Raw genomic sequence first — 25,170 nt, forward strand, 5'->3', positions numbered from 1 at the left:
TTTATTAACAGAGCTTTGTATGGAAACCATTCTAAAATAAAAGCATTACTGGGGAATTTATTCTGCAACAGCTGTTAAATTTTGAGTGCATATTCCATCTCAAATGAAGTACATTTTGTTACCCTACAAAAGCCTCTTAATCCATACAAACAGGTCCCAAGAACATTCCTCAAAGTCGTGCACTACAGTATACGACTTTAAAAAGAAAACTCCATGTCCCTACAACATTGACCCCGCAAAACCCTCAGAATCAGAAAAACACAAACGCACACCAGAATCTTTACCAAGATCTACCAGCTGCCTTCTGGATGGGCCCAGCAGCCTTTACACACAGTTTCCGCATATGTAAGAACTACAGTTCCAAGGAGTGAGTATGGCTGCAGGTACTGAGCTGGCTGTATCAAGAACTTAACAGCGCTCCACATCCTCCCTCACTGCACACAGACTTCCTCAGGAAAAAAAAAAAAATCAGGATAACCAGGCGAGAGGCCAATGCTTACAAAGATCCCATAGCCATTGTTCAGAGAAAACATGTCACTTGCATCACTCCCCACATGCAATAAGCTCTGAAGCTCTGGCCGACTGAGTTGTGCCTCTGAGGACCAGCGCCAGATGTGCTCTATCTCCAGATGCCAGGAGTTCCACACCCTGGGGAGCAGCAGCCAGAGTTATTTTCCATGAGCTGTAATTATTATAGCAGTATGGAAAAGGGCTGGATGTGTTGAGGTGATAATCGCCAAGGTAAATGAATCCTAGATCACTTAAATCTTTTGCAGATAACAATGAAGACCTTAATTTGGACCGTGCAAGTTGAGAGACGATTTGGAACAGAGGTCACAAACGTAAAGTACTTCTACCTACTCATCTTCTCTCCACTGTGCACAAGGCTGAATGCCAAACAGCAATCCTCAAACATAAGTTGCAGCTTCTCCATTTTTACCAATTCTACCATGGGCAGACAATGTTAGCAGAACCACATGCTAAGGGGACAGCAAGCAGTCTCCTCAAGCTGGCAGAAAAAAGAGGGTGGTGGTTTTTTGTTTTGTTTTTCTTCCATTCAATGATGCTGTCTCATCATCCTACTTAGAGAAGTAACCCAACAAGTTTCCAAGAGCTCTCTTGACCACTGTTTTTAATTACACACCTACACACATTACAGCCTTTAGCAATCGTGGTTCTTCAGACAGTGGGAAAAAAAGCAGAAAGCAAGCAGGTAAAATTAAAAGTTACACAAAAGATCCCTGCCTAGAAGAGCTTACAAGTTAAGAAGAAACACTACCAACACAGGAGAAAGGTACACCATGTAAAAATTATAAAATAAAGACTGAAAAAGGTTTAGAAAGTGTTGGTTATGCAAGATCAAAGATTTAGCTGCACAAAATTGATCAGGTATACAATTCTGCTTAATAAAACACATCTTCCTACCTTCTCAGGGACACTTTCCCTATTGTTCTGCTAGTTTGCAGCTTCATTTTCTTCTAATGAAACACCATTTACTGAGAGACTAATACAACACAGTCAAATAGAGCAGGTTTATTACTAGAACGTTATTTAAAACGCATTGGTATAGCAAAAGATTACTCCGAGTTGCTTCTCGTGTAAAGCACTCCAAGATGCATTCAGAGAGATCATTTACATATCGCTTTCACCTTTTCTAAGATGAAAAGCTGAAGTTCACAGACTTAAGGGCATGCTTCAGTAACAATACCAAGAAGAAACCCAGGTGTACTGAATTCCAGCGCAACGCCTAGCAACTGTGAAACTTTCCTCCTTAAAATCCCGTATAAAGACATGGAGTTGAAGTCTACACAAAAAAGCATTTTTTCCCCTTAGAAATGGAAGGTTATTGAATAACACAAACATTAGAATGGAGGAAAAAAAACAGAGCAGGAGAAACTGGTTAATCAAGTATTTAAGCACATAAAAACATACATATTGTATACACACTCACACACACATACATACAGGGAATGCATTCCCCTCTCAAACATCTCACGCTTCCCCACGTACGTTCTTCAGCATAAGCTCACCAGGACCTTGTAAGAGATGTCTTCTGCCTATGTCAGCACTTCTGTGAACTATGAGCAAATCTGTCTCTGCTCTGGGGAATTAAGTTATCTGGTAGCACATTTCAACTCTGAGTAACTACCAGTCAGTAAACAAAATCCAAGCATTTTCCAGTCCTCTGGCTCAAGCAAAACGTGTTCACTTTCCACAAATGTCTTGAATGCTCTTTAAAGCACTGAAATCTGCAAACAACAGAATGACCTCTGTGTTAGCAGGCATGCAACATATGCGTTTTGTCACAACCATTTGGGATTCCTTCAAGTAGAAGGATTACCACCCCTCACCCCCAGCAAACGTGTTGGCTTCTACTGCTATGACAGCAGAAGGGAAGTTCTGAAGTAGCGACAATAACTTCATGGCCTACTCCCTGCCCTTTAAAGTAAAAGTCTTCAGAGCTGAGCATTTCATTTTTGCTTGCAGTCAGATGTGACGGTAGTGACCAGTGGAAATGAACAGAGACATGAAAAACACTTGAGAGAATTAATCACAATGTATATCACGTCTCTGGCCACTAACAGACACCTGGCCTTGAACACCTCCAGGAATGGGGCACCCACAGCTTCTTCTGGGCAGCCTGCGCAAGGGCCTCACCACCCTCTGAGTGAAGAATTTCTTCCTTATAGCTAATCTAAACCCACCCCCGGTCCATTTAAAACCACTACCCCTTGTCCTATCACCACACCCCCTGACAAAGAGTCCCTCCCCAGCTCTCTTGCAGCCCCCTTTAGGCACTGGCAGGCTGCTGTGAGGTCTCCTCGGGGCCTTCTCTCCTCCACGCCGAACAACCCCAGCTCCCTCGGCCTCTCTTCACAGCCAGCCTTCTACTTCTCCAACCCTCTGATCATCCTCATGGCCCTCCTCTGGACTCAGTCTAATACATCCATGTCCTTCTTATATCAGAGGCCCCAGAGCTGAACACAGGGCTCCAGATGGGGTTTCACGAGAGCAGAGGAAAGGAGGAGAATTCCCTCCCTCACCCTGATGCCCACGCTGCTTTTGGTGCAGCCCAGGGTACGGGAGGCTTTCTGAGCTGCAAGTGCACCTTGCCGGCTCACATTGAGCTTCTCTCATTAACCAACACCTCCAGGTCCTTCTCCTGAGAGCACACAATTCAAAGTCCAAATGGTACGCCTTAGTTCTACAGGCAAGCTACAGAGCTCACTCTTGCAGTTGTTCGTCTGCAACTCTTCCATAATACCTCCCGACAGTGGTGTATTTATTGCAAATATTATCCAATGCTCACTTAACTTTTTGCTGTTTTGTGTGCGTTTCTTCCAGTCACGTCATTAGCTACAATATTGACCAAAATTTTCATCTCCCTTAGAGTTTGATTTACTCTGTTCAAAAAAAAAAATCTCCAGGAATATTTCCTGTCTCCTTATGGCATGCACTGTTTCTTCTCATAGTCCCATATCTGACTTCTGCAATTGAAAAACACAGCTTTTAATGGCATCATAGAAAACACTCTCCTTCTGTACACAAGTTCCCAAGTCAGAGCTGCCACCTAGTGTAGTGGGGCTTTGTGGTTTGGGGTGGGGTAGAAGGGGGTTATAAAGAAAGTTTTGATGAGATGAATATTTAGGTTCACGCAGGTTTTGAGAAAGGCAAAAGGGAAAGACTTGCAAGTGATCCAAGTTCGATTTATTGAGACTTCGCTACGGTTTTGCCTGCAATAGCCACACCCTACCTAAATCTCACCATGCAGTTTGCCTAAATCAGTCCAGATGTTGAACTGTTTCTGAGTATATACTTTCTAGCACTTGAACACCTGCAAACTGAGTTTGACAGCATGGATAAGTAAGTCTTAGCTTTACCCAGATAGTAAAAACAAGCTGTGAAAACCCAGACAGACAAAAATTCTCCATAGTACAGATTTCTTTCACTCGACTATTGAAGACTCAGAAAATGTATAGTGTTTTTTTTCTTTTTTTTTTTTTCCAAACCATCCACAGCTGCGTAGACCCTGTATGTGGAAAACGCTGCCCATGTGCATTTCCATCCTCTTGGCTCTGACTTGGGAATGTGAACTCTAACATAGCAGTTTAATTTGCTTTCATAGATTTTGCAAAACACACATCCAGGTAAGTTACCAGTACCATTTTCTGCTGTTAATGCATTTTCCCCTAAAAAAAAAGTTTAAACACATACTTCAAGCTTCCAATGCTCAAGTAGAGGAAGCAACAAGAAAAATCTAAAGAAAAAAACACTATTTATATGAGAAACTACGTCAAAATTCATTGAGGTAGGAAGGCAGCTCTAATCTGAACTTCTCAACTGATCCAGAATCAGAAAATTTTCAATGACTAAAATGACACTGAAGTGTGATAGAGAAAACAGGTAATTCTGTGGCCCGAGTGACCTTCCTTAAATGGGTTCAAACTCATAAATAGGCCACACTTTACCTGAAATAACTGAAGTTACGTATGAAAGAAAGCCTCCAAAGCAACTTTAAACCAAGGCAAAATTTGCACAATAAATGCATATCAGTCGCAACGTATTACACTGGGTAATTTATGATTCAGCGGTCAAAGGTGACACCGTCTATAAAACAAAGGATTCTTTTTTTTTAATTTAAATTCTGCTCTTTTAAAAAGTTCAAGAAACAGCATTCTGGCTTTTGTATTAATGGTCTGTCTTAGCACTTTTAGCTTAAGTATATTATGCAGACATCCCCTATAGTTACACATCAGGTAATAAATCTCATAACGTTCCATTCCTTCTGAATTATTCACCATCATTAGACAGCTTGTTATCCAAAAGCCAAACTCTTGCTTTTTAAATTCCTTTATAATGAAAGGAAAAACAAATACAAATAAAGAAGTCTAAAAAGAAATGTAACACGCTACAAAGAAATTAAGCTTTAGGTGGCATATGCCAGCTACTCCGGAAAGGAAAAAAGCTCACAGAGATGCGCCAGGGAAGGAAACCTGCAAAACACCCGCAGCACGCGCAGCCCAGCTCCTTCCTCCAGCAGCACACAACAACATAAAAATGTGATACTGCAGAACACCGCTGTCACAGAAAGTTCACTTTTTTCACTTTTTCTCTCACAGAAGGTCAAACCCACATCTTTAAGAACCACTTAGAGAAAACAGCCTGGCAGAAGTGGGGCATGCAGTGGAGTACACTGGCACAGAAGTTTAAGGTCAGGATATCCTATGCACTGGATAATTTGAAGCAATACAAGTTATCACAAAGACATTTTGTTCAGCTGATCCACAAGATACATTGTCAGTTAGGCACTCATGTTGGGTTTTTTTGTTTTTAATTCATATAAAGACAAGTACACCTGTCAAGCTTAGGGTTACATTTTTCAATTTACAACGATATTGCAGGAAACAACTTTCTTGACAGCCATACTCTATAGCATGAAATTTTGCATAAAAATTAACTTCGAATTACATTTCTGGTCTTCTGAACATTTTTCTACCCTCTGAATTCCAGCTAGGAGAGTTTTAATTTGGAACAAACAAACAACAACAACAACAACAACCAGAAAGAATGCGTTCATGCAAAATGAAAACCAATAGAAGTACAAGTGCTGGACAAAGTATTCATGAATCGAATCCAAGTGAAACTGAAATCTGCACAGAAGGTACGTTGAAGTTATTGATAAGGATTTAAGTGGATTCCTGCCGTTCAGCATAACTTGTGCCCAATTCAAAACCTGGAGCACAGGACTGAAGACGAACTCTCAATACAACATCCTGTAGAAGTTCTAAAATGACATCTCAAAAGTTCATAAGTTATAGCAGCATTGTACCATCAAATTTTCTCACATTCTCTACTCCTTTTCTCTTTGGTTTAGTTAAAACAGCACAGAAGAGTAGAAAAGAAAATGAGCATCACTGCAGCATGATTTTGTAGATGTTATCCGGTCCCCAAACACAAAAAACAAGAAACTAACTCAGCAGGTCCACTCAATCAGCCGATCTTCCTCAGCCAAGAGGTTTGGAAACACTATGTAGACAGTGTTTCCTTCACACTCCGGCTTTTTTTTTTTTTTTTAAATTATAATGATAAAAAAAAACACCTCAAACATCACAGAAAGAAGAGGCCAAGCTTCTGTCTTCACTTGCAGCCACCTCCTACTTCAGATCGAACCTATTCTTGCAGACTGAGTATCTAGAGTCCCTCAAGGCTAATTTAACACCTTTATTATCGTATGTAATAAGTCACTTGCAAAAAAAAATGTTTAGATTAATGAATCAGATTCAATGCAACAACACTGAAATTAATGTCAACATAAACTCATGACAACCTAAAGAAAGAGCAGCAGAGAACCTCTGAGATCACCATAAAAAAAGATATTAAATACTGAGCCTAATGTAGCTACATAATCCATGAGTCAGCTGCCTCAGACAAAACTCAGGCCAGTGGTGGTCCTCTATGAACGAAAGGACAGAACCCCCAAATTAATTACACTGGGGAAGCTCAATTTCCTTATGTATTAAAAATAAATAATAGATGCTATGCTAGCAGAATATTCAGAATTATCTAATGCACTTCAGAAACCCAAAGTGCCAAATGGTATTCAACAACTACATTATTAAGCAGGGGCACTTTAAAATACATATACAAATATTTGATGGTCTCAGACCATTCACAACTGCAGTGGGAACTTGCTATTGCATCTGCTGTCAGCACACTGACCTGTGAGAAATGAAACAATACCTGTAGCTGATGATATATTTTTAAATATTGTTTGATATATTCTTATTCCCAACAGGCCTGCCTGAATATAAGACTGTCCCCTTTCAGCTAATTTAATGCAACACAATCACAGAAGTTATTTGTTTGTTTAAAAGTCGTTTTGGTTGCTTTAACCATTTTATTATCCACAACAAACTAACCAATTAAATCCTAACGTCTGAATTTATTTCTGTCCTTGCAAGAGTCACCCATGGATTTACAATTAATATAAAACAACAGCCTTACATCTGCCTGTGCTGGCAGGTAAAGCACAAGTCAAGTAAGAGCGAAGCAATCAACAGCTAAATTAAAAATCCTGTTTATTACATGGACCCTCAGCACCCTTACCAATACATCACCCATTCCTTAAACTCCTTGGAACATCTCAGTGGAAGTTTGTGGCTTGACAGATAGTTTCCATCTATTCTTTAGTAAGCAAAAACCGCAGAGATGAAACATTGGTGAGTTCCACATCCTATTTTTTTTCCAAGAGAGAGAAGGAACCAAAAGAATTGTTGGCCCATAAACTCCTAACGAAAAACTGTACTGAACAATACCCTCTGGGGCATACTTCCACTTTTCTCTCTTCCTCTCACCAACAACAGTTTTATCTCCCACAATCTCAAATACTGCTCAAAATATCCTTTAACTCTATTAGGATACATTCCACGGCCTAACTTAATGAGCATAGGGCTCTCCAGAAGTGTTTTTCTAGTTCAGAAGTCCCAGATGTGCACTGTCAGATGGCACATCTCTGACTTCTTCACAACGTCCCAAGTGTCCAACAGCATGGGGCTTTGACCAGCCAGTGTCCCCAGCCTATATTCTCATTACTTGGTCATGCCCTAAGTGAACTCGCAGTGTTGCTGGGCACATTCTGACAGAAAAAGTAACGAAAAAGGAAAACAATCCACTTGCCTCAAATTTCTAAACAAAACGCCAACTCTACTGTGCTTAGTAGAATTGCACTGCTGCTCGCCTATGCCATAAATTTGGAGGATACTTATTCCACTGCCACTCATCTCTCAAGGATCAGGTTGATACCTATTCGAGTATACCTATTCACAGAGATCCCAAGCAAAAAAATAACAACAATTTCCTTCAAGTATTCTTAATACTGTGTTTTTTCTCAGCCATACCAACTCGCAGAAGAAATTCTGTACTGAAAAAAAGTCAAATATTTTGGATGTTTAAAAGCTCTTAGGCTAAATATTTAAGGGGAAAAATAAGAGGGTTTCTTAGAAAAAAGTTACCTACAATGCGCAGCTTCTTTCTAACAATAGATTTAAACCTAGTCATTGTTCTCAACCTCAACAAGGCAGGTTGCTTTCGTACAATACACTATGTTCACAAAAAATACAGACCTAATATGAAACTAAACAAATTGAACTGTTGCCATTAAGGCTATTTCTGAACATCATGAAGAATGATTTATCATTACTGTTTATGCTTTGACAAAAAGAGGACAACTGCTTTCAACTTTACATTACTGGCCAAATTTTGATGAAATACATTCACTCTTCTACAGTATTAACCTTGTGTGTCAAACTGATATATGTATTATGTAAACATCTACCACAAGAGTAAATTTAAAGCATCCAGAACTAACGAATGAATTCAAACACCATACCAAAAAGAGAGTGAAACCTTTGTGTCTGGACAGAGAAGCAGCAGCGCTCTGAAAACATGAACTTAAATTTCATAGTTAGTCTGAAGTTCCAGCATTTCTTCACTAGTTCAGCGGATTGACGACCATAATTTGTGACAAACCCTCACACCATGCTAGTAGTAGCTACTAGGAAAATAGCTACCGAAACCAGCGACAGGCTGACTGAAACAGTTCTGAAGTTGTAGGGACTCCTACGTAGCACATTCCCTCGTCATAAAAGTAGCACATGTTCTATCTTGCTGTGTTCTGTGTTTAAGCAGAGTGATAAGTTTCATTACTTTCAGCTTATCTCAAGAAAAGCACTATGAATTAAAAGCCATCTTAGTGCTGTGCTCAACTGCACTTTTTATTTCACACTGCATCCCTGGTTTCAAACTTTTGTAAATCACCCACACATTTCTCTGTTCAGCTTTCCTTATCTTGCTTTTCTTAATGTTAGGCAAATAATCATTCCATTAAAGAAAATTATGATATAGTCTCACAATTTTGTCAAGCATTCTAGTATACCACAAACAACAGCTAACCAAGTTCCTGTGAGTTTAAGAGCAATTTTTGCTTAAGATAACTTCTTAGCAAGAATTATTTCAAATGCTTTTAGGTTTCGAGAGCCACACATAAAACATCTGCTATACAGTATTAAGCATTCAGAACTTAAAATATTTTCAGAAAAAATGAAAAACAACAAACATGTAATTGCTATAGTTATCCTGTTCCTGAATACTTCAACAGGCAAATGAACCCCCCTTCAAGGAAGCAATAAATGCAATGATCATTTTATCTCACCTCGGTGAAAACAGAGTCCATTATAACATACATCTTGACTATCACTATTTCAAGCCACATAAATAAAACCACTCCTGACACGACCACATACAGAGCAAGGACATTACTCCACAGCAAAAATTATTTCATGGCCAAAGCATTCAGAATCTATTATAACACGCTAAACTTAGCAGAAGCTTTAACACTAGAGAAGTTCCAACACATCCCCCACCTTGCAGAGATCTATTTACATATTTGTAATATAAGCACATCAAAATAATTTCAAGAGGTAAAAGTCCGTTAAAGTCAGGCATCTGCTTCGATTCTCAGGAATGGAAACAGAAAGCACGAGCCTCTTCAGATTGTTTACAGCTGGTCTGTCTCACATGCATGAAAAACACGCTGTAATTCTTCAAACTTGGAGGAATCACAGCTTTATGAACATGTCTGGAAGGTGAAAATACAGTACATATTACACCTCTCTGACATTTTGCAGTCTACAAATACAGAACATACTGATAACCAAGACTACTCAACTGAAAACGTGGGGAGCCCCTCATAGTACATTCATGCTCTTTCCAAAAGGACAGATGAGCTGTCCTTAAAAGCACCATCTAGACCAACCTAACAAAGAATCACATACCTTCCTACTAAGTACTCAGAACAAAAGCAATGTCACTAAGATTTATAACCAAGACTCTTCAGCTAATTACTAAAAACCAGCACATTTGTAGAGGAGTTTTTCCACACATTTTTCAGGAAGGTGATTGTTGATACAGAATATATACTATATTAAAAGAATCACTGGCTCTAATACGAGGTGAATCAAATCCAACCTTCAAGTTACAACGTATTTCTTAGTCTTACTGTGAACTGCATTACATTTCTTCCTTAAGAGTTCCAAAAGCAAACTTATCTCCTTTTTAAAATACTCCTTTCGATTAGAGTCCGTAACACCGACAAGTAAATGGGTGGAAACCCTCAAGGAGCACTATCAGCCTGTTCTCTCTCCATTTAAGACTCCCTAAAAGTTATTTTTTTTTTCGCTCTTCCTAAAGCTACATAGCTGAATTCACTCGAGTAGGAACTTGAACATCTTCACACAAACAGAAATACTCAGAATGGAACAAGTCACACTTCAGGTTTTCTGAAACATTTTTAAAAGACCAGGGCGATATGTATAGATAAAGAAGGTTCCGTCTGAGATGCAAAGGACATCTCTTTCCTATAATTATGGCAGAATAAGCAAGGCACAGCATACACCTGCATACAGTTCCAACTAAAAACAGCGAGCAACGATGCCAGCAGAAAACGGTCAGTTCTCCTGCTCTAAATGACAGTTCTAATAATTACAGATGGTTTCTAAAGGTGGGTGGCCTCATAAAAAAGGCCCTGAGGTGATGTTCTGCCAGCCTTGGCCGCGCTGCTGAGTTTTCTAAACTGCCTAGGAAATTGCAACAATTAGGCTTCAGCTTGCTAAAGCGCTCAGGTGATGGATCCAAGGGAGCTGACGGATCCAGGCGGGCCAGATGCAGCAGCAAGAAGCCAGAAGTCTCCCAGCGGAGGATGTTACGAATGCGGGACTGAAGCAGCGAGAAAAAGGAGAGGAGAGGAACAACCCCCAGACCCTTCCCCAAGAATGTTGCTGACAGAAGGCAGCCTTCGTTTATTTTATTTTATTTTATTTTTTAAGTGGGAGCACTTTTACTTCAAAACAGTGTTGTGGATCACTGCAAAGAGCAAGGTACCAGCAACCTGGGTGCCCAGGTCAGCAAGCTGGGTCGGAACGGGGAAGCAAACCGGGCTCGGCGGAGCCGGGGCCCACGCGTGGCAGCCCCCCAGCCCGCCCACAGCCTGACAAACGGAGTCGGGGGGGCTGCGGGGGGGCCCTCGCCTTCCTCCCACCCCCTTTGGCAGCCGTGCCAAGAGGTTCGATTCCGCCTGGGAGCGACACCCGACACCAGCTTCCCCAAACCCCGCAGAAATCCGCGGCTGGGACCGCGGAAGAAGCACGGCGCAGGGTGGGTTGGGGTTTTTCTGGGGGCACGACTTCTGTGGGGTTTTTTTTGTTGTTTTTTTTTTTTTTTTTGCAACCCTACGAGTTCACCATAGTTCCCCCCCTCTGCCCCGGAGGGAAAATACCCTCGGACCCCAAGGACGTGTCCCGAGGGGGTGCAGAAAGAAGACCCCCCCCTCCCCACCACACACGTGCCTTTAGGGGGAGCAAAGAGGGGTTAGGAGCAGGAATAGCAACCCGTGGCACAAGCACCCCCACACCAAAACCCCTCTCACCCCAAATCCCGTCCACGTACCCCCCACCAAAACCCCCTCTCACCCCATTCACCCCATCCCGTCCACATCCCGGGAGGGAAGGGGGGGGGGGGATAAGTTTGGCGAAGTCCTACAACAAAAGGGGCTGAGGCTCCCCCCCACCGCCGCCCCCACGGGCCCCGTGGCGCCCAGGAGAACTCACCCTCGGCCGGGCCGGGCTGGCAGCGAAGCAGGGAGGCGGCCAGGAGGCGCAGCAGCAGCAGCAGGAGCGGCGGCGGCGCCGCCGCCTCCATGTTGTGCCGCAGCAGCAGCCGCCGGAGCGTCTCAGGCAGGCTCCATGCTCGGGGCGCTGCGCTCGGCGTGGAGGGAGGCGGGCAAGGGAGGAGGCGCTGGAGACGACCCTCCTCCTCCTCCTTCTCCTCCTCCGCCTCCTCCTGCTCGCAGCCGGGGAGGAGCCCCGAGCCCGGCCGCCCCACGCCGGGGGGAGCGGCCCAGGCCCCGAGCCCGTGGATGCGGGTGGAGTCCTGGCTCTGGGGGGCTGTTGGGGCGGTTCTTTCTTTGAGTCTGGTGGTGGGGGAGTTAGGGGTGTTTTCTTTCCTTCTTCCCTCTTTTCTTCTTTACTTCTTCCTTCTTTTCCTCCCTTCTTCCCTTCCTTCCCTCCTTCCTCTTTCCCTGTTCTTTCTGGAACACTTACTCTAAAACCAGCCAGGAGGTTGCAAGGGGGACACAGGAAGGGTCAGGAAAAGTTGTTTGCCCCATGTTTGTAAAGAAACGTTTCTGCAACTGATGTAGAAGTTCAGTGCGCAGATGTGCACTCCTTTACCTGTCTCCAGGAAAAAAGGTGGGTGCCTGCTTCTGTGAGGGGGAATTTAGCGTTTTCTTCTCACCAAAATATTTTCTGAAAACACTTCTCATCTACCTTACTTCTCAAAGAAAGGCACTTTTCAGCAACAATGTTTTGTTGCTTTTTCCCTGTTAAATGTGCTCCCTGTTCATATAAACGCATTACCAACATGAAAGGGGCAGAAACATGTTATAGAAAAGTAGAGGCTAAAAGAGATAAAGATGGCACTGACTGGATTTAGACAGAGATTTCAACAGAAAACATGTTTTCCAGAGGAAGGTACCTGCCATAAGAACTGTGTAGACTAGAAAGATCCATCGGTGACCAATTGGAGCCACGCAGCAACACTAGAGGACTATTCACAGACATAAACTGCAGAGTTTCATGCCATGTGGAAGTTCATTCTTCACAGTAGCACGGAGCTGGAATAAGATGTTTGAATAAAATTAACGTTTCTTTTTAGAGAGTATTCTCGCTTGGTACCCCCTTTCCTTCCTGAATCAGCCTACCTCAATTAACAGATTGGGTGGCAGACTTAAAGCTAAAGCAAAGGGGAGAGAGACCAGGCTATAGAGGTAAGCAACTAGGGGAAAAAACAAGTCTTACCAGAATGCTTTTTGGGGGGCTTTGACAATAACACTTCTGCTAAAAGATATTGTTACCTAAAGTGCTGGCAAATCTAGTAGCAGTCAGGAGGAATGAAGTATTCCTCCAACCTGGAAGATGCCATTTTAACCTCAGCTAATATGTTGTTGGGGTTTGGGGAGAAAATTAAATTTGGACAACTCCAAAAGGAAGTCTGACCTGTGTGCTGAGAAAGCTGCCTCCCACCTTTTTGCCAGCCCTGCAAGAATTCCTCCAGCAAAACCAGGGAGAGCAAAGCTGTGACATTCCTGAAATATCAGACACATACATTTGTGAGGAAGTGAAAAACAGGTTAAAAATACCTTATTGGGATAGCAACAACATGGTGTTACACTTTTTTTTTTTTCTTTTCCTTAATAGAAGAGGCACTCCTTTCAGAGAAGGTTGCATGCGCACAGTACTCAAGTAGGACTCCAAGAACAGAGCCAAGAAAACCTAGGTGAAACAAGGCATTGAGTAACCCCCTGGGTAAGTCACAGTCTAGCATTTCGTCAGTTTCTCCGTTCATGAAAGGGGCAGGGGGAATAGTTTTCCTTTCATTCTGTCCACATAGTGTAAAGGAAGCTGCAGCAGGTTTGGGGCCTGGCTATAGGAAGAAGGAAGAGGAGGAATGCAGGCTGCAAGCCCGGCACTCCCCCTCGAAGTTGCAAGCAGGCCAGTTCTTGCATTCTGCCATTGTGGTCATCCCTGACGGAGAAAGGAGGGAAGTGCAGAGGCATAGAAGGGAAAACAAAGAGCCCAGCTGTATGTGAACTCTGAGGGATGTCCTTCGGGGTAGCCTAGCCATCCCACCACAGCTGGAAAACTTGGCTTGACTGAATTGCTTTAAATGCTTTCTATGTATTTACTCCTCCTGGATTTCTCCCTCCTACCCTAGTTTACAGCATCCTTCTCTCCCAGCTGCCAGAGCTGTCTGAGCTCCTGTAGAGCTAAACACTTAATGACAACTGCAGAAGCCCCTAAAGTAAATTTACTGCCTTATAAATGACACACAGGTTTATTTTATGGTGAATATCAGTACCAAGACATGCATCTTTATTCCTCTGGGGCAGCACTGTTTATTGAATACAAAGTCACTAGATCCAAATCTGTTGAGGATATTCTGTGGTTTTGCAAAAAGAATGCAAAGTGAACAGAAAATAATAATAAGACGACATTTTCCTTCACTACTTCTAAGACCATAAAACAGAATCACTTTCCTTTTCCAGTGTCTCAGATACACTTCTTCATACTTCCTCACCCACCTTTTGGACAGAAAGCAGCCACAAACTAAAATTATGTAGAGACTCTTAGTCCTTCTCACCCTTTATCACAAGAGAAAATGTGTATAGGTAATCTAGAATAAGTAAGAAATGACTGAGGAAAATATCATCTAGATGCAGGTTCCCTCATCTCCTCCAAAAACTAGATGCAAGGAGGATAGCATGTATACAACAGTAGTTAAGATTACACCTACTGAGAAGACATCTGAAGAAATCTTTGCAAGGGTTGGGTGTGGTTATGGACTCACGATGACATGCTTCAGAAAACCTGGGCTTTGTCTTCACGTCCATCCATCAGACTCTATAGGCACCACTCGGTGGCTCCCACAACATCAGTTGCTCATATTCTGCCCACATGGTAAATTTTTTCCTCTTCCTTTATCTGTCTTGCCAGTTCAGACCATCATTCCCTGCAGATACCATCACAGTCCAAGCCAGGTCTGAGGTTGCACAGGACTTTTAGGCACTGCTTTGAAAAAAGTCATTGGACGTTTAGAACTAAAAAGCTGCACTGCCACTAATTAAGCTGCCTGACATGGTAAAAGAGCATTATCATTATTACTTCCTAATCCCTAGAAAAAAAGACCATAAGATGTACACATTTGTTTACATCATGCAGTTTCCCTGGCATTGCACAGTAGTAGAGGCAGATCTTGTTCAGAGCAAATACTCCCCAAAATATCTCATCAACCCAACTTTTTTTTTTAAACATTGCCAGTTTATTATTTCTTCCCCCTTCCCAGATAAACTATAACATGAACTGAACAGTTAAGCCAGCAAGAATCTGTCATACAGACATAAAAATGTGTGACTTAAGTTTAAGCCAGTGATCTTTCAGCCTCTGATTTGTATTCTTTTAAGACACTTATGAAACTAACAACGAAAAGCAAGCCAAACTTTGTTATGTTAAGTTTTCTATACATGACTTGTTATGCTTATTGGGAAAGCTATAAGGGTTCAAGCACTGAAAAAGGTTAAAAGGTTTAGGTTGGTCAGGAAAGCATTACGGTTAAATATCAAAAAAAGCTACTCTTTTGGGGCCTAGGCAGCCAAGCGAAAGAGCGTGTGTGCGTTATAGATACAACTGTAGAACATTGTGCATTATACATGTATAAACTGGAGAACTTTCCTTCCCAGGCAGGGCTCCAGTGCCATGCATGGAATTACAACCCTGACATTTCTAATGCAGCCATTTCCATTGTCGTGACCCCAGTGAGGTTACGGCAGCTAAACAGGGCTGGGAGCTTGGGAAAAAAAAAAAAAAGTCAATTTTGTCAAATAGTTATATTTTAAGGAAGAGAAGTGTTGTAAGTAATCTAGATGGGACTACAGAAGGAAGGAGCCTGAGAATAGCAATCTTTAAGCATTTGCCAGTGCTTGAGATCTTCTACAGTACTCAGGGCCCATCTGCCAAGAGCTTTACTCCAAAAGAGACAAAGAGAACACACATGCCAATAATGTAAATACAGGAAAATCTGGAGACATTGCGAGTCAAGAGATCAGAGTGCTATGGGATAGAGACTTCCTGGAAGGAGTGAGCTTAAGGAGAGATGGCTGACAGGTTTGCAAGAGGAACACTAATACTGAAAAATGTATGAAAGGCATCCTGGTAGTATTAATTGAAACAATAGTTAAGGTCGTACTGTGTTAGTGAGATGGCAAGGGTAAAGAGCCTGTTCCCAAAGCCTCCTGCTGGCCAGCAGCCTCAGGAACAGAGGGGCTGACACTGCCTGAGGAGGAGAAACATGTCACCATAAAAAGTTATGAAAACATAAAAATAGTTCAGTGGGTTTTTTTGGTGGTGATTCTTGGACTCTGAATACTTTTCTGGTCACAACTAAACTCCCTGCTACAGCTACCAGACCAGCAGTCATCACATTTCTCTGCGCTGTACAAGCAAGAGTTGCTGTTTAGAACTTCCATGTCAGCTACCTTTGCAAAGCCAGTTGTAAAACTATTTGAGCTGCACTTTACATCTCATTATTGGTCACCAAAGTTCTGTATCAAAGTGAGGAAATATTATCCCTTTAGCAGAAAATAAGGGAACTGTGAAAGGAGAATGATTCTGCCTGGAGAGACACAAAGTCAGCTGCAATTTTTTTTGCCCTATATTCCTTGTGGAAGACTTTTTTTTTTTTTTTTTACAAGCAACTCCAATATTTCAGTGGAAATCTAAAGTGACAGCAAAAATTAAAGGAGTCAGCACAGAAATAAGTATTGAAGTAGCACTATGAAAATCCCCAAATGAAACTTTTTTTTTTTTTTTTTTTTAAGAAATTCAGGTAAGAGGTTGAACATAATATGTTCTGCCTGATCCAGACTGCAAGGTCATTAAATGTAGCCTATGCTGCATCCGCATAACCAACCAAGTAGGTCCATTCATATAGCTAAGCATCTCCCTTTTTCCAGTGCTTGCAGGGACCTAAAACATTAAGTTTGCACAGCCATTAACACAAGGTAGCACCTGAGGCCTTACTACAACAGCCAGCGGCAGGTTTCTTCGGTCTCACTCCAGTGCTATATTCACACGGGAACTTTTCAAGGAGTGTCTTAGCTCCAGTCATGACATAAGATAAAGGGTAACCTGAGATGCCTTCTCCAAATGCAGCATTGACTGGAAAGAGCTGGGCTTGAGATAGTGAGAATGTAAGAACAGATCCTAAAAGGGTCAGAGAGAAGTGTTGTGATTTAGCGTGGCATCTTTACATGCTTCTACACTGCTCCAAGCATCTCTGCACTACACAGGAGTCTTGTACCAAGCAGAGCAAGGAAAGGTTCTTCTGAAGGATCCTGAAGCCCCGCTAATCTCATCGTTTGAAGAAAAGCATTACGCAGTAATTGATGTCTATAAATGATCACTCCACATCTCCCATCTGCCCACCCATGGTAACTGGCTTTTCACCACAATATTCAATTCACTGCAAACTTAGGTTGGTGTATTTGCCTTCTTTTCTCTATGCACCATAGGTTTGCTACAGCTGGCAGATTACAGTCAGTGGTTGCAAACCGAAGCTCCACGCAGTCATACTTGAGCTGCTGAATAGCCCACAGTTCTCGTAGGAGAAGAGGTAAATCTGGCATCCATCTGTCTTCAGAGCCATAGCATTTATTCATACAACAGCCAAGCCCTGCCTCATTTTACCCCCAAACAACTGTGGTTGATACTCACATCTAAAATAATACTATAAATATTATAAAATAATACTATAAAAATAAGCTGCTACAATGTGTGTGACAGGCCACAGAATGTGCTACATTTGTAGTGTGATTACCCTTTCAGCAAGCACTTGGGTGTAGAGAGGAAACATTGCAAAACACCATGATCTGTTAGCACTAGTACATGCCTGTCATATTCATTCACACCTTAAAAGACAAAACTCACCTCCAATCATTAAAAGCATCACCAAGTCAAGTAGTGTAGGATTAGAAGATGTAGAAATAGTATCAGAACAAACTGCTGGTAAGATGCTCCCTTAACTAAGTTACAGCTAAGGTCACAAAGGTCATTTCTTTGACATTTTCAGCACGTAAAAAGAAAACTCTTTGACTTTTCAAAGCTGCTTAAGATAAAAAGTGTTGTAAGCAGGGGTGAAGCCATGCTCGACTAGTTACTGTCTGACTAATTTTTGTGGGCGGTTAAGATGCCAGGCAAGACTTGCTTTGTCCTGGCAAGATGCGAATCTTTCTTGTATGCAGTGGGAAAGGCCCCACGATATGGCTCAGTGCCATGACTATTTAGATATTAAAATGGTGGATGTTGAAACTGGTCCCAAATGCAATGTTACGTGAACTCTACGTGCTAGCTGCCTGCTGACAGCACTTGGAGTGGTTCTTGCTGGGATCGCACCAAGTGCTCCTGTTGGCTGCCAAAGAAAGGAGGTGGAAGGTAAGGGAGGAAAAGGAAGGTGACGTGTAAAGGAAAAGCTGCAGACAGGTGTAAATGTGAGAAGAGTCCTGATTTCCTATAATATTTCTGTAAGATTTATGCAGGCATCAATACATACACATGCAAATTTCCTACATTTAGTATTCTCTTGAACATCATCCTCTTAGCACTTTGTAAATATAAGAACCTATAATATGCCTACACTGAGTTTGCTATGTGGCAAGTCAGTTGACTGAAACTCTGTACAGAAAAATGAAGTTATTTCTGTGGTGGTTCAACAGCGTGAAACGTGCCTGAAGGTCGGCAATGGTGAATAACTTCCCGTAGATGGCAGCATTGGTGAGCATCACCAGCCACACCGCAGCTCCGGGTAATCCAACTAATACCTACGATTTTTGTAGCACCTTTCACTGTTGGAAAGCAGGGTGGTGCTGGTTTTTTTGTTTTGTTTTTTAAATCATTAATGATTCTGGACTCTTCACTGCTCACGTTCACCGATATTTCTCTGATGCTGAGATCATGCATTAAACAAACAATATTTGCACCGTACAAATACATAACAGACGTGCATTTTGATACAGTCCACCACATACAGAGGCACAGGAATGTGGTGCTGAGGCACCATTCAGGAGTTCAGAACTTCTGCACAATAATTTATTTGAAAGCTAATACTTGTACTAATGAAGTATCAGCAAAACATCATCAATTAAAACAAAGAACTTATGACATTCAGCTTAGGAAACAGAAGTGTTAAGTATTAGGGTTTCATTACTTGGATGTCTATGAGATCAGAACAATTGCTTAAGTCAACACATCAGAGCACTCTGCCAAAGAGCAGGACATGATAGTGTTAACATCTTGGACTTCTTCACTCCAGAGAAAAAAATGGTGTCTTTACAAGAAATTTCCACCAGCTCTATCTTCAGTTTACTGTTTGACTTCGCTGCAGAAACAGGCCAGTCTTAAAGTTAGCTCTGATTTACTGGTTTTCACCTCTCCAGCATTTCTGGGTTTTCCTTGCTGCTGTGTTCCCTAAGGGATTTTGTAAAGCAAGCATCTAAATTCCTCAATGTGGCTGGTAAATCAAGAACAAAACCTGACAGAGGTGTAATTTACACCTGGTATAAATTCAGGCCATAAGAAAACTGTTTAGAAACCAAGTTATAAAACTCCAGCCAAACTGAAATATGGCAATTTTCATTATAAAAATACTTTTAATTTCCAGGGGAAGTAAGGGACTAGAGAGACAGGAATATCGCAGAGCATGGGCTGTTCCACAAGTTCCTCAGCCATACGTGAGGAGAAACACTGTGGATGCAAGATCTTGAGAAACCACACAGAGGATTGAAGTCCTCCCTATTTGTTGAAACACACTGAAACAGCAAAGCAGGAAAGCAAGCTGGTTGAGAGTGACCAAGCAATAAAGCCTCAGAGCCTTAAGAAAGAGTGAGAAAAACAGATTAAGCTGTTGCAAGGAACATGGAATTAGATGAACAGAGTTCAGAGGACAGATCCCATGGGAAAGAAGCTCATACGAGTCTCCAATCCTTAAAGAAAGGGTACCTAAGACACAAACTGCCCTAGTGTAGAAGTTGCATGGACAAAGAGACCAAATCATGACTTCTTCAGCAGCCCTCCCCACAGAGAAGAAGCCTGTAGATATAAAACAACAGTACAGGTATACAGAGATAATCAGGGAGGCCATGGCAGAAAGGGAAATACAACTAGCATGGAGAAGAAAGATGACAAAGCTTGCCTTGTTAGAATAACAGAGAAAGGAAAACCAGTGAGGAATTTATTTACTACAAGGCAATGAAGTCTCTTGTTGGATGTCATGAAGCAGGCATAATGATTTTTTGCTTCAGTATCTATTAAAAACCACTATAGATCAGGCAGTTGACATAATTAATAGAAATATATGGGAAAACCTCAGGATAGAATTCAGGAAGAACAGAATAGACTTGATACATCGTTTTTAGTTGGATGATATTAATACTAGGAAATTTAGGAGAACCTTCAGAGCCATCACAGGTGATCTCTGACAGCTTGTGCAGGACTGGAAAGTTTCTGGAAGACAGAAGAGTCATCCACACATTTTGAATGCAAAGACAGTATTCATATTTGAAAAGGGAAAGAGAGGACTCAGAAGCATGACTTGCTTAGTTCAACTTCAATTCCAACAGAAACCAAACACAGACAAACCATTTGGAAGCACCCACCAGGTAAATCATCAGATAAGTAACATCCAGCACACATCTGTCACAAACGAATCACTTGAAGCGTGTTTAAATTTCTTTTTATGATACAGACAGATGACAAGCACAGGAAACCACATACTTTAACTCTGCTAAGGGCTTTAGCACTGTTTCACATGACCTCAAAAACTAACCAGAAAAATATGGGTTGGATAAAAATGCTACAGGGTAGCTGTGATATTCATTGGAAAATGGCATCAGTAGCTGCAATAGTCATCAGGATTGGCTGGTCTATAGGAAAGAGGACTGAGAAAAGTGAGAAGAGTATTAGCTTCTGTAAAGAGAAAAGAAAAAAATCTACGCCCTTGGTAAACAGGTCAAGAAGCTCAAATCACAGCAAGGGAGGTCCGGGTTAGAAGTGAGGAAAAATATTATTATAATAAGGTTAGCTGGAATAGATGCTAATGGAGAGTGAGGAATCAGCCCTGCCAGAGGTTTTAAGCAATCCAGTAAGACAAACACTTCTCAGATTTATTGCACACAGTCAGTTCTCTCCTGAGGCCGGGGCATGGGCCAGATGACCACTTGCGGTCCCTTTTTCACCCTGATTTTAACAATTCCTTACAAAAGAATTACATTAGTTTACTAGGATGCCCAGTAGCACAAAGGGGTAAACCAGTGCTAATGAACAGAAGTACAAATTGACTAGCTTCTCTCTTTCCCAGGCTGAAAAAAAATTGAATACTCACCAAGAAGGGAAAAAAAAAAAGAGAAAAGAAGTAGATAAAGCTGTTGAGCTGCTTTACTTTAGTAATCTCAGACATCATTAAAAAGAGAAGTCACAGCATTAGGAAGGGCTCTGCCACACTGCAAAGGGCTGATGCTGCTCTGTGGTTTCATGGGATAACAAGATGCCTATCCAGCCACTGCACACACTTTTCCCTGTGTCTCCTGACACCAGCAGTCAGATTTGGACAGCAATGGAATGAAAATAGAGGCAACATCACCTAATGAAGAGGGCGTGGTCTGAGGTGCTGGGTTGTATTCTCAAGTTCACCATCTGATCTGATGAATACCTTTACCGTGTGCTTTGCTTTAACCACCTATAAAAGGGGGAAGAATCCTGCTTTCCTCTGAAATGTTTTCAAGTCCATAGGTAAAGAACACTACATGACACCTACACCAGCTTCCATCAATTCATCAGTGAGGAAAGCAAGAGATTCTTCACGTTAAAATCACATCTTTACCTTCAAGTCCCAAAGGACTTTTAGGATGCACTGCCAGCTCATATGCAGAAGCCCAGTTCAACGGTGGTCAATCCTGTTTTGGTCTACACAGTCGATGACATAAGACAAGCCATGCTGACATCTGTTATTATTGTGAGAAGACACTATAAATTCTGAAACTACCCGAAACCAAATGGAAAATAAAGGGAAAACACAACAGGAATAAAGGCCCCTTAGCAACTGGGCAATAAAAAGCCAAAGTGGAAAGTATAAAGCAGCTACTTGCAAACAAGGAGCTCGCACTTTATCTGCCAAGACTAAAAGACTAACCTCAAGAAGGCATGCCAGCGGAAAGAAAAAGAAATCTATACAGGGGCAATAGCTCTGTGTCTGAGACCATTAGTAAGTATAGGCTGCAACAGGTTATTAAGCAGCTTGGCTTTGGAAAAAAAAAAAAAAAAAGGTCTTTCAAGCCTCCAAAAACTGCAGGCTAAAATCTGACCATGACTCTACTTAGTATAAAATACCAGAACTCCTCCTACTTGAACTAAAAGCTATGTCTTTGAATAATTGCAATTAAAAGAAGGCAAGTGGTAGCTAAACCTATGGCAGTGAATTTCAGCAAGAAGCTGTGGAATGCACTTTGTATTGCTACTTGGTCAAAGGGGGAGCACTCACATTGCTTGTTTGGAGAGAATGGGTGTGGGGAAGTCTGCCTGTGCCTCCTCTCTGAAGTGGTTGTATTTGGAGTATGAAAGTCTCATCTCTGGAGGACTGGAGAGGAAAAGCAGAGAAGCCACATCCCGTGGAATTTCAGCTGACTGGGAAGCAGGAGCCAGACCTGTTCTAGTTCTGTAACCTGTCTGAGGGGCCAAAAAGAACAAAGACAGAGAAATAACAATCAGCCTATCCTTCCGAAATTCATCGATGCCTTATTGATACCCTCTCCTTGGGCAACTTGACCAGCATATCATCTTTGTCCTGACTTCGCCAGGAGCAAGGACACAAAGCCCGTTGCTTTCTCTGTGTTCCAGCCCATGCTATCTGGATGGGAGAGGTTGAATCCTTGTTTCCATACCTCCCTGCTATTTTCAAGCCTTCTAAGTGATTAATAATCATTATTCATGGCCCATGAGGAAAAATAAAAAAAAATAAAAAATAAGTTGGAGGAGAAGAGATAGGGGAAAAGATTGAGGGAAGGAGGTTGTCTGAGCTGTTGACTTTGTTGTTATAGCAGAAGTGAAAAAGCTTAAGCCATTAGCACTCAAATTTCCAAGAAACACATGACGTTAGAGACGCAGTCTGTGCTCATCAGCCCTTGCTTAAATATTTTCTTTGGCTCCATGACTGTCCCTGGCCTGAGCTCCTAGCACCGTGATGTCACTGTAAGAAGCCAACACCAGAGCCCTGGTAGGAGTGGTGGTCATCATGCTGGCTTTCTGGCACTGCCCTGGGTTAGTCATCAGCTGCCCGTTATCACAATAACATGTCCACAGGGAACAGGCCAGCTTTTGGTTCTAACATTCTTATTTCCCTCATAAATGAGATGAACTCTCATTTATTTGCTCTTTAAGAAAGAATCCGAAAGGACTCTGAAAGAGTTTAAAAATTCTGGGCACAACCCAGGCTGGAATAGGTGGGAAACAAACAGCCCTGAATTCAAAGACCAAACTCATTAGTAAGTTGGTATTCCTGTAAGGTGGGACATCATCAGTGCTGAGTCTTACTTAAAGGACAAGCAAAAATTCATTCACCTCCCTCCCTTAAAATAGGAGGGCAACCAGGATGAGTAAAGTGAAATATCCCAATATCTTACACACACACAATGCAAGGCCAGGTATGTAGACTGGCAATCATATAAGCATTGAAATAAAAGGCTGGATTTCTTAAACATCTCAGGGTGCTAAGGACAGAAAGACTGGGCCCGAGGGTGGCACTTCAGAAACTCAGGCCTAGTTGCTGGGTGTTCACAGCACCGGAATACCTGGCCCCACTTCACTAACGCTCACACTATTTGGAAGCATCTCCTCTTCCCTTGGGGAAGGTCTGGCCAACAGACTAAGTCAGCCCAAGTCTGCTGAGGAGAGGATGGCTCACAGAAGGTGGCACAACCGCAGGCTGATCTCCAGAGAAGCAGCCGCACAGGTGGTGACAAACGGAGCTTCTGTCCCCTGCGTAGGACTCTTCTGCACAACCGGCTGGTAAGGGGTGTCTCAATGTTTCTGGACAGCTTTGTTCCAACACTGGGGTGACACACTGAATTGCCTCAAAGATGAGGCCAGAACAACTCTTGACCTTTGAACAGCCTGTGATAGTGCATGTATGTGCACCGGCACATTTCTAGATCGGAGCTACAAAGCTCTTCTCCACACCTCTCATCCCCCCTTCTGCCCTCCACTCCCTGTGGCGTAAATCTTTGCAGAAACTCAGCATAGCAGCCATAAATACCACTATTTCTTCCACAGTACGCGTTCAAGCTGGCTTGAGAACAGAATTTAAAATATAATTTAAAAAGCAAGCAAAATATTCTTAAACACAGACCATAAAGAGACAACAGTCCGGCCCCTGGCACAGCTGGAAACTGCACTGCAGTTACTGCCAGGTGAGGTCAGCAATTTATTGTTTCAGTGGAGAAGGGGAGGAAAGGGCAACCCTATGCCAAGCTCATTCAAGTACCACCTGGGCTGTCTAAGCGATTTCCAGCATCTTCCAGCCTCTAACCTTTAGCCTGCCTTTTACACCAGCTCTACCACAGCATAGAGTGTTCCTTGTCACCAAGTCCTCCTCTTGCTCTCTTATAATGGAAAACAGCTGTGGCAGGCATGTCCCAAACAAAGCCTTACACATTCCTGGTGGAACTGCCTCCTCACCGCCAAAACCCCCAGACTTTATATTTACTACAGAAAATTCAAAAAGACAACCACTTTTCCTCCTCCAAGCTGTAATTTCCTCTCTGACAGGCCTGTCAAATTTAAGATTTCATGTGCTATTCTTATCTTGAATCCCTGCTTACCCCCTGCCCCACAGCTTAGGAAAGCTGACATCCCTCCAGCACCATGAACATTGCTATAAGTAGCTTCTGTGGAGCAGAGCAGTACATTCTTCCTTCTCTAAAAAAAACACCACAGAGGGTGGTTTGAAGTAGAGATAGGAAAATCACTGCAGAGCAACAAGAATCTGACTGAACCTCACTACAACTTCTCACCAGGTAGAATCCTGATTAAAACAGGCAGGTGATGAACAGCTCTCCTCTGTTTCACTTCTAATCCAATTTTCTGACAGAAACTATTATGGCAAAATTCGGAGAGAAGGTCTGGGCATGTGTTATTTCAGGTCCAGTTTTGCAAACTGGAGAAGTCTGGGTGATTGCGTTTAGGTTTCAGTACAGAAGAAAGTGCTGCGTACCTACTGAACAGAAGGCTGGCGAGAATTTTACCCCTCCAGTTTGGCTATGAAAGTCAAGTCGTGACACGGCCTTTGCTGGCACAAAAACAATTTAATTCATTTTGGAGGACTGCACTCTGAGGAACCTGGGACAACACAAATTGATTTGAAACACTCTACCAACCCCAAAAATCTATCATCTGCAATTTTTGCTACTCAAAGGAAAAAAACAACCATGTGCAAGCCATTGACATAGCCAAGACATAC

The 25,170-nt window shown here is 42.2% G+C and overlaps 1 protein-coding gene across 5 annotated transcripts in view; it reads right to left on the minus strand.

Annotated features, from left to right (window-relative positions):
- LRP5 (LDL receptor related protein 5) overlaps positions 1–25,170 on the minus strand; it is a 161,716-nt gene that overhangs the window by 129,872 nt on the left and 6,674 nt on the right. The window contains exon 1 of one of the 5 annotated variants that reach the window (XM_080593164.1): positions 12,589–12,611. The exons of 3 other annotated variants lie outside the window; for them this stretch is intronic. In XM_080593164.1, coding sequence (XP_080449290.1) covers positions 12,589–12,595 — 7 coding nt within the window. In that variant the 5' untranslated portion in view covers positions 12,596–12,611. Of the gene's footprint in view, positions 1–11,663; positions 11,949–12,588; positions 12,612–25,170 lie in introns of those variants that run through there. One more of the 5 variants, XM_080593165.1, reaches the window with a different exon arrangement.

This window comes from Anser brachyrhynchus, assembly GCF_964034855.1.
Source record: "Anser brachyrhynchus genome assembly, chromosome: 5".
Lineage (NCBI taxonomy): Eukaryota > Metazoa > Chordata > Aves > Anseriformes > Anatidae > Anser > Anser brachyrhynchus.